Source organism: Lepisma saccharinum, chromosome 6, assembly GCF_977018435.1.
Source record: "Lepisma saccharinum chromosome 6, izLepSacc3.1, whole genome shotgun sequence".
NCBI lineage: Eukaryota > Metazoa > Arthropoda > Insecta > Zygentoma > Lepismatidae > Lepisma > Lepisma saccharinum.
Window position 1 is genome coordinate 68,999,967 of NC_139234.1, and position 10,724 is coordinate 69,010,690.

At 40.2% G+C, this 10,724-nt stretch overlaps 1 protein-coding gene across 1 annotated transcript in view; it reads right to left on the reverse strand.

Moving 5' to 3' along the window:
* Positions 1-9,910, reverse strand: part of jeb (low-density lipoprotein receptor domain-containing jelly belly protein) — a 279,585-nt gene extending 269,675 nt beyond the window's left edge. The window contains exon 1 of the mRNA XM_083124078.1: positions 9,122-9,910. Within this exon, the coding sequence (XP_082980204.1) occupies positions 9,122-9,464 (343 nt within the window). The 5' untranslated portion in view covers positions 9,465-9,910. The remainder of the gene's footprint in view (positions 1-9,121) is intronic.
* Positions 9,911-10,724: the final 814 nt, after the last annotated feature.

A 10,724-nucleotide genomic window follows, 5' to 3' on the forward strand; every position in this document is an offset into this window, starting at 1 on the left:
AGAGAAAACTATACAAAATAATGACAATGCATTACGTCGTTAAAAGTTATTTGTTCTTGGAATAATCGAAATATTTCTACACATTTTTGCTTCGCGAAATAAAAGTAAAAAATTGCCAAACGTATCCTTCCAACATGAGATTACGGATGTACCGTCATTAGCAGAAGCGATATTGGGTTCATTTATAAAAATGAGGAATTTAGATCATTCACCGCACCACACAAGCCAGGTAACTCTCATCACACGACAAACTTGTGAATTGTCTACCCTGCAAGAATCACCATTACTCCGAGCAGATCTAATTTAACATGCTTCTGGTATTGCATCATAAGATATTTACTCTCTCTCTCTCTCTCTCTCTCTCTCTCTCTCTCTCTCTCTCTCTCTCTCTCTCTCACTATATGCAGAGTTATTAAAAATGAATGTCTTGGTGTTTAAAGCAGCCACACGTTGTACACTTAGAATATGAATTATTTTTCTATTTTTGTGTAAGATTTCGCTACAGAAGGTTCTATTTTAAAGCCCTGTCTTGGACATTGGTGTTTGTTTCTTTGCGAGCATCCCTCCGTCAGTTTCTTCTGAACATCATTCTCCCTAATCGTTATGATCCCAAAGTGAAAGAAAGAGCTACATTAATGAGGAAAATATAAGTGCATTATTTTAGCTCAATATGTCTTATACACGTCAGAATGCTCCTTTCAACCGACAGCGAAATACAGATACCCACTCATCCACACCTCCCACCCCGACACAGATATCCTGTCTCCTGAAATTGGGCATACTATCTCCGAATACAATTGTTCGAGGGCGGATCTTTCCCAAATTCCCCTGACAATAATGGACCGACTTTGATGAAACTCGCGGACTTAAAAATCTGTTCTTTGTCAGCCACCATACTGCAAAAACCACCAACAGGTCGTCAGGTGGTGAAACAAACGTGGCGTACGGTAGAAAATAAATCTTAGAGACTTTGTATCCAGTAGCGTGACTACAATAGTCATATCTTGCTTTCGCTGTTGTCTAGATATTCTCCAATATTTGTATGCCGGCATCCATGGCGGAGTGGTTAGCACAGCTCTCTACGACTCCAGAGGTCCCGGGTTCGAATCCCGGCTTGGGTAAGGGTTGGGAGCGTTCCTTCATCAATTTCATCATATCGTCCCTCATTCTCATCTTCGCGATTATCCCAAAGTGGCAGAAAAGCGAAGTAAAGTAAACCAAATCAATCAATCAAGCAATATTTTTATGGATGAGCGAGCTTATTAAACTATTGCGAAACAGAGAAAGCAAACTACACCAAGATTCACGTGAATTCTCTGCAAGAAATTCTAAGCAAATATATATATATATATATATATATATATATATATATATATAAAGTCATAACATTACGTCCATAAGTAGCATTACAGGTTGCCTCTCTCGAGTGTGTAACACATCAACATAATTGTTCAGTCAATGGCATCAGTAAATGTCTAATGATACGTACGTTGCCTCTCCTGAGAAACTGCTCAACATCGCTTGTAAATCTTCCGACCCGTGCGTAACATAGCAAAGATAGCGACCTAACAGTTCAAGGTCTAACAAAAAAGAATCCACCTGAAGCTTTGAAGTGCTATTCTCAAACAGATAATTGTGCGGCAGTTAAACTCAGAATTTCAATAAGTTATGAACACAGCACTGGGTCGTATATTGCAAAGTTCTAGGAACCAGGAACAACTTTAGCTTCGAGTAGCACGATTACTCGAATTTTTGACTCAATACGTCCTGAGAATTAGAGAGAGGATTCACAAGAAACGCTACTTGGGTTTTATGACTTTCACGCAAATTAAAAGCTCCGGAAGTTCCCCTCAGGAAATGTTTTTCTTACAATTGTTTATGGTTTTAAGCAAAATTAATATATGTAGGTAAAGCATATTGCGTGCCGTGAAGGCATATGGGGACCTGTGGAGACAGAATCCTACACACATTCACAATCTAGTCCACTTGATAAGCACCACGCTTCAACCACCTTTACATATTTGATCCCCACTACCCATTTATTAGAGGTGGAAAAATTTCCACATGAAATCACCCACGCCGAGAATTGAACCATGCTGGCTCGTGCTGTGCATATTAGAGCAACGTATTGTTAAAAAGGTATCCAAATAATTTGGCACTTAAATTCTGTGTGTGTGTGTCTCTCTCTCTCTCTTTCGCTTTCTCTTTCTCTCTCTCTTTCTTTCTTTTCTCTCTCTTTCTTTCTCTCTCTCTTTCTTTCTCTTTCTGTCTCTATTTCTTTCTTCCTTTTTCTTTCTCTCCCTCTCTTTCTCTCTCTCTTTATATCTTTCTCCCTTTCATTCTTTATTTCTCTTTCTCGTTCTCTCCCTCTCTCTCTCTTTCTTTCTATCTCTCTCTCATTCTTTCTTTCTCTCATTCTTTCTTTCTCATTCTTTCTTTCCTTCTCTCTCTCTTTCCCTCTCTCTTTATTTCTTTCTCTCTCTCTCGCTTTCTTTCTTTCTTTCTTTCTCTCTCTCTCTCCCTCCAAACTTTGCCGTCCTCCGTGGTTAACACAGTGCGCTACGACGCCAGGGGTCCCGGGTTCGAATCCCAGCTTGGGCATGGGTGTTCTTTGTGAGTGTCCGTTTCATCATATCATCACTCATCCCCATCTTCACGATTACCCTAAAGTGGCAGAGATGCGAAGTAAAGTAAACCAAATCAATCAATCTCTCCAATTTATAACGAAACCTTGGAAATCTGCTCGCCTGAAAAAGAAAATAGCGCCAGTGAATTTGTATTTAGTACCTTCGTGTACCTCTGCGTCAATCGTAATTTTTTTAAAGGTGAATGGTGATTGGATGAGACGGGTGAACAATGAATGGTAATGAACTAATTCGTGCACTAGTTTGTTTGGACCCATCAATAGAATAGCGAAAAAATCATCCTGCATATACAAATGGCTGCTACATCACTAGATATTTTTATTTCTTTATTAAAGAAGTAAAATATTGATTGTTATTATTTCTTCTGTCCAAAGGAAAATATTGATTTTGATGTAAAATTGCATGTTTATTGTTGTATGACGAGCATACACGTAATGAAGATCACGTGTTTGTTCGCTTGCATTGCATGCATTTGCCTATAGTTTTGTTTTCTTCATATACCTATTTCCACGATTTAATCATTACAGCCTTTCGTTTGGTATTTCCAACCAACCTTACCTTTGCTTTTCATGATTAATACTTCCCCTTTCTTCACGAGTTCCGATTTTTTTTATCTCTATTAGTGTTATATGTACCACCCTCACAACATTTATTTATTTAAAAATTTAATTATTACGAACTTCCCACAATATTTTTTGATCGTTGCAATCACAGAACACACAGTGTTATTTCATAGGGGCTTTAAAATTTAGGTACAGTTACCGGCAATAAAAATGGAACACCTAGATCCTGAGATGGTCGTTTCCTGCAAGTCGTTATGTGTGTTGCCTAACTCTACGGTGATAATTGGATTTTAATAGCAAAGTTTCAATGGTTACTTCTGCCGACGCCGTAGAGCTAGGTAACACACATAACGCCTTCAGGGAAGCGATTATTTCAGGATCTAGGTGTCCCATTTTTATTGCCGGTGACTGTACATTCAACGCTGGAAAACGTATGCTACAAAATAAGCAAATATTTTTGTTTCAAACTTACATGTGTATGCAGTGAGCCAAATGACCCTAGACAAATAAAATCTAAAAAGAAATAGAAGTTGTTTGAAACGTATGGTACAAAATAAGCAAATATTTTTGTTTCAAACTTACATGTAGATGTAGTGAGCCAAATGACCCTAGACAAATAAAAACTAAAAATATAAAAGTTGTTTGAAACGTATGGTAAAAAATAAGCAAATATTTTTGATCCAAACTTACATGTGGATGTAGTGAGCCGAAGACACTAGACAAATAAAATCTTTTAAAAAATAGAAGTTGTTTGAAACGTATGGTACAAAATAAGCAAATACTTTTGTTTCAAACTCACATGTGGATGTAGTGAGCCAAATGACGCTAGACAAAAAAGACTAAAAAAATATAAGTTGTTAGATGTGGTACATAGATATATAAGATAAAAATAATAGAAACGTCTGGAGAAAGTGGTAGTATTAATCATGGGAATCAGAGCTAAAGTTGGATATACCAAATGAAAGGGTGTGATAATGAAATTGAGACGGTTTCAAATCGTATGGAAGTAGATATGGAAAGGGAACATTCCAAACCTTTACGGAGGTTTTCTAGCCATGACAGTCTCCTTTCTCACACTTGCCTTTTCTTCTGCAATATATTTATTAGTAGTAATTTTTGTGTTGTTTCTTAGGATATGTACACGACATTCAGTTTATATTCTCTGTGTCGATTGTATCATATTTTTTTCATATATCCTATTGCTCGCAGTTTTTCTTTCTTTTTCACTTTGAGAAAGATTTGTACTGTCATCTTTACATATTTGCTCTGAAATCCATTTATCATACTTCGTTCATGCTTGTTTGCGTGCTCATCGAGATAAATCTCTGTTTACTAGACAACAAAACCAATCTTCCCATACATTGGAACTGTCGTCTCGCATACCTGATATGTGTCACATGTATACACAACACAGATTCAATTTGTTTGACCAGAAAATGTAAATGTACGTACCTGGATGACATTACATAAAAGTCTTTGTACGTATTACAACATATTGAAACATATTATTTGTTTAAACAACAGGAAATACTGCTAGAAATGTGTACTATTTTCTGTCGACTCTGTGAAGATATTTTCCTTGTATGTATCCGCAATCCTGCTTAGTTTTCGTATTCGCACACACATTTTTATCAATATATTTTGCTGTTAAAATAAATGCACTGTGTAATTACATTTACATGTGTTGTAAGTAGCGGAGAGTTATAGTTGAGTACCTAGCCACGAGCATTGGAAAGGTGGAGGGACCGGGGCACGCTTACCCCAACAATTGAGTATAATTCAATAACTCAATGATCCAAAGTATTAAATAAAGAAATAAATTCCTATATTTTGTATAATTACAATTGCAATCAAAGGTTCGAATTTTATTTTTTTGTTTGAACCTAAAATAAAAGAATAACTGCATTCGGAACTGCCTCCTGTGTCATATTCTTGGCAATATCAATGCTTTTTTTTTAACTCTGTTTGTTTTTTCTGCAGGAAAACATAGAATTATTTTTTTCACTGGGCTGTATCAGTTTCTATTCTCCACTGATGTAATCATTTTCTTTCAGGTGTTGTGTAACGGCGAAACATCTGCCGTTATGTTAACGGTCGCGTGTAACGGAAAAGCAAGCGAAACGTAAGGAAACGTGAGAAGGTTATCATCGTGGCATTAGTCTGATGGGACTGGGGACTTTTTTTTCCAGTAGACTCTTAGTACTGATGCATTCTTCTGTCCAGTGGTTCTAAAGCTTCCTGAGACCGCGGTTCGAAATTCTTTTTTTAAGAGTCTATGCCCGATTCTGACAATTTTATTCACAAATACCTTTCTAATTTTTAACTTTATATATTAATTAATATGTAGAATTGATATTAAATATTAATAATTAAATTACGTCATAATCGTAAAGAGTAATTCTATTGTGTCTGACAAATTTAAAATTACGTTGAAGCTAGTTGTCAATCAGTGGAACTAATGAACCTTAAGCGGCTCAGCGGTTGAGAAACACTCTTTCATTCGTTGTTCGTTCGAGGCCGCCGTATCGATGGCAGTACCCGTTGAGGGATCTACTCACGAAGGTTCAGGGTTCGAGTCACGGCCAACGCATGGATGTTCCCCTCGTTTGTCCTTTCGTCTCTTTAATCTAATCATGATTCATCTTCATGGTCGCTATTAATCTAGTTAAGTATAAAAGTTACGTCAACAAATCGCACAGAATACACCGAACCAACATGCCGTTTAAGGAGATTACTTGTTAACGTCTATTACTTGCACTTTCTAAAGGTAACCTATTTTTCAAAAATTATTGCAAAATTGCAGGAGCAAGTGAACCAGTGACGTGCCCAGAATTTTCGAAAGGGGGGTTTCGTATACCTTTCTTAGTAGTCAGCCCTCATTTTGCCATCTTTTCCTGCCTTTGACTTTTTTTTAGGAATACTGAGTCAAAGAGGGGGTAATGACCTCCACCTTCCCTGGGCGCGTCAGTGAAGTGAACGTTCGTCATTGTGGACAACAACGTGTGAATAATACACACAGAATTCATTGTGTCATGTGACACAAATATGCATAAATACTTCGACTCCAGTAACTCAATACACAAACTGCTAATGACGCAATTTTGGTGCATCCAAAATATGAACAGAAATGCATCAAGGGATACTGTTATCACCTCCTGTTCCGTGGAATGCACTGAAAATGCATCAACTGAGAAAAGAAAATATGAACATTAAAAGAAATGAAAAGTGTATATATATAACGTGCAAAAACGGCGACAACTTTAATTTGAGACAATTTGAATTCTTTGTAGCTGTTGGGAAACGTGTGTAATATTTGCCTTTTGTTTGTTATTTAGCGACGATTCTCCGCCATTTTTGGCTACTCGCGACGATCAGGATGATTGTGTGAAGTTCTTGAAGGGACACTCACAAGGAACACTCGTGTCCACGCCGGGATTTGAACTTAGCTTCGGTTCAGAAAATTGACCGCTTAACGCTCTCGGCAATCGAGTCAGGAACTTGTGCAGGTACGCCAACTGTTAGGTTACGAGGTCCCCGTCTTGCTGTAAAGCAGTGCCGTAGCAAAAATAAGCGACAGTGTTATATTGCTAAGGCCAATGTGAAAAAGTAAAATACATTACTAAGATACGTAGATACGACAATCGAAGACAAGTCGCGGTATTAAAGATAATGGGTTTTCAATGAAGTCTATAATTCTGTGGTCTTCTTGAAGAATTACGTTAGCGGTTAGTACTAGTTATTAAGACCGTTAAATGCATATCAGCAGCTTTACTGATGCGATATTTTGGCATAAATAACCCTAACTAGCTTCTGCGCATAATTTTTGTTATTGTAAACATGAAATCATAATTTGCCCATGTGCTCGTAAGTTCCTCTGCCTGTAATATATTTTTTCTTGTAATCATATAACCATTACATTAATAAAAATAATTAAGATTAAAATAGTTGCAGTTTCTTGAATCGGATCGTTGTCGGCTATAGTTATCAGTAAATTTATTTCCAATTCTCTCTCGAGCCGGTAAAAATTTAGTTTTTACCTTATAATGCACTCGATATGAGATCGTAATATCTTAGGTTTCATCGGTTTGATTGTCCAGCTTATGAAAACGTGATGAAATGTATTCCTGGTGGAACAAATCAGAGGTCATAGCGTTCGTGACGTTCATATCCTCCGTAGATACTCACTCCCTACCCGTAACTCGAACCCAGGACCTTCGAAGAGGATATCGTAAGTACAGCAATGCGACAGGTTCCTCTGTGTGACAACAAAGCGAATTTAAGTTAAGTTTGAAACATTTCGGAATCCGCTAATATTAGTGCCTGGTTTTGTTTTCTCGAGAAATTGCTGAAAGGGAGGGGGGGTATTCTCATCCGGGGTACTCCTGCCCTGCCACTTTCTGCACGGCTCGTTGGAGCGAAGGCACCACCTACGCAAAGGACGGCCATTCTGTATACACAGTGACGTGTTACATGGCAATGCGACAAGCCCCTCCCCCTTTGAAAGTGCCACCTGTAAAATTATGGCAACCCTCAATATTTCACTTAGAACAGCAGCGTACACACTTCTAAAGAAAAAGGGAAGGCAAGTGTTCGTCGGAAAGCATTTTTAAGAACTTAACTTTATTTTCAATGCATAGATTAAATTTAGCAAACTTTCGTTAAATCTTTAGAGGATATGCAAAATGAGCTGCCGGTCTGAATTCAAGATTACATACATAGCAGGATAAACAGTCGTCTGTGCTAATCAAGCCATATGTATTGTATATTGGAACTGTAAATGCTAGCAATATTTATCACTGCGTTGTTGCTTTAACACGCGTTCGCATATCTTTTTGTATTATTTTCGTTTTCCAAAAAAGAGAATTCGATTAGTACTGGCGCTTCTTTAACATACTCGTATTTAAATGCAAGGTTTTTAAATACAAGTGGATAACGCATACAAAGAACACAAATATGTTCAATATAGCGAAAGTGTTAAATCCCAAACGGTGCTGGCGGTAAGGGATTACCAATTGTCATTTTTTAATGACAATCATTACGACACTCCCCTCAAATCTTTACGAACAAACACGGTCTTCCTTGAAATATTAAAATGTTAAGAGCAGTTGATGCATCCCAAACCTTTCGTTCTTGAAATTTGCATTATTCTTTTAAAATGTTTTCGAATTTTTGTTGAGGTTCAGTAATCGGATATGATGCAGGTTCCTGGACTAAAAATGGATGTTGTGAGTGGGGAAGTACCTTACTTCCTTGCATGTACGCAACAGGCAGAGATTGTAAAGCATGGAACGTTTGGCATTGTCTGTCAGATACATCACAAGAGAGAAGATGAGGTGCCTAGAAGTAGTATTCTGTTCGTACTCATCGACATATGCCTCTTCGTAGGATTTGGATGTGAGAATAGAAGTAAGTGTTGGTTGCACATGCTCAAGAAATATGCGCGGCGATTTGAACCAAGTAGCTCACGGTACAGACACTTATGTAGATGAGGTGGTGTGCCGATAAGAAAACACCACACGTTTGGCAGATTGGCTAAATGGAACTTAGGATTTACTTTCTTGCATCAACCAATAAGACCACTTTGTGGTAATTGGCTGAACACAATTTAAAATTCACTTTCCCTGTGTTAATCAGTAACACCACGCAATTGGGCACATGGAACTTAAAATCCACATTCTTTTGTTAACCAGTAACGCCACATTATGACAGTTGACCAAACGGAATGTGAACTTTGATTTACTAGTTTTACGTTAAGTAACTTCATGCAAGCGTTTGTACATTTTAAGTAAAGTAGCCAGCTCCATTCTTGTCGAATCGGTTTACCCAGGAGTGAAAATACGCGACGATACCGTTAAGAACTTACACTTAAAATCACTTATTCTTTCCCCCTGTTAAGAAAATGATTGCACTTACCTATTTGCGGCACGTCAAAAGGTGGGCGATTTCCTCGTGGGGATCGCAGCATAAATTGGTTGGCGATATTTTTTCCAGCCTGCACCACACTGTCGGCCAGCTCTGAGCCAGACGACCCCGAGGGGGGCTCCTTCCCGGCCCTTTTCCTCCACGGCATTTGAACGTCGGAAGCTGCTGGGGGCGGCAACGGCTCGTACATGAGCCACCGGTCGGCTGACGCTGGCTCCATCAACTGCACTTCGGACTTCACCCGGTGTCGCGGGTATCGAACCCGGGCACCACTCGTCAAACTGATCGCGATGAGCACGAGGCACACAACCGCCGCACCACCGCTGGTCATCATACGTGGAGGAGAGTCACTCTGAGATACTAGTCCCTCTCGTACCCAGTCTTCGGTGTATCCTTGCGTTTGTTGTTGTCGTCGCGGGCCGAACCTGTCTTGCTTTTCTTTTTTTATTATTATTATTAGTGTTATTGTTCGGTTCGAACGGCGGAATTGGGTTGTTGTTTTTTTTGTTTTTTTATTGGCTTAGAAAGTCATCCTGACGGATCACAGGGTGCCTAACGTCCGTGCTGGACGTTTTGCCCCGTCGATCTCACGGGCACCCGTCACCAGCGTCTGTCTCTCGTTCCTTCTGGAAGTTTACCAACAAAAAAAAATATGTCCCGCGTATCCTCGCAGCGACGGTTCAACCTTGTCGGAGGGAGTCCATGAGCTCCCGCGCTGGGGATCGTAGCCTAGGCATAGCGGCTGCTGCTCAACTTCCAACGCGGTGCAAATCGACCGCCTCTCGTTCTCCGTGTGTAGCCCGGCGCCGGCGACCGAAGCAAGCACCTCTTCGCCTCCCACCCACGCACACAGAAACATCCTCGGTGCGCCCGCGCTGCGACCGCATTGATTTTGCCACGGTGGGGAGCGAGAGGAGGGGGGGAGGGAGGGAGAGAACGTTCCGCCACGAGGACGTTCAGGTGCGGCCCCCATTCAGGACAGCTGGCCGAGGGGCCGCCGGTCCATTCACGAACTCAACAAGTACCCGATGCACGTTCCCCGACCGGCTGCACGGGACGCTGTTTGGTGTTTGCGTCCGAGGCGATCGACTGCTTGCTCTGCTGTTCCGGCCGCAGGTGCGTTTCGGTTCCGTAACCCATCAGAACGAAGCAGTGGGGCATGAATGTAACTCAGCACCTGATCTCTACTCAAAGTTTTGGATCGTGTATGTTGGATCATACCGATTGTAACACTTTTTGTTCTCGTGTATGTTGCCGATTTATACATGGCAGTTCATAAACGAAATTTTACACACAAGAAACTTCACATTAGTAGTTTAAAATATGCAATAACTGCAAACAAACTATGAGCCGTTTGTGAGAAATTAAAGAGCAAAGGTAAAAAGGTAAAGTGTTCCCCTGTGCATAGCACCACGCCATGAAGGCGTATAGGGGGTGTGGGGGTAACGCCCCACACTTTCTTGATCCGGTCGTGAGTGGGGGTGATGTGATCAGCATCACGCCCCTGACCGCCTTTACCCCCCAGGGTTTCCCCCAGGTACCCATGTTATTCGACGCTGGGTGGGCGCCGGGGCCGCTTTCACCGTTAGAAAAG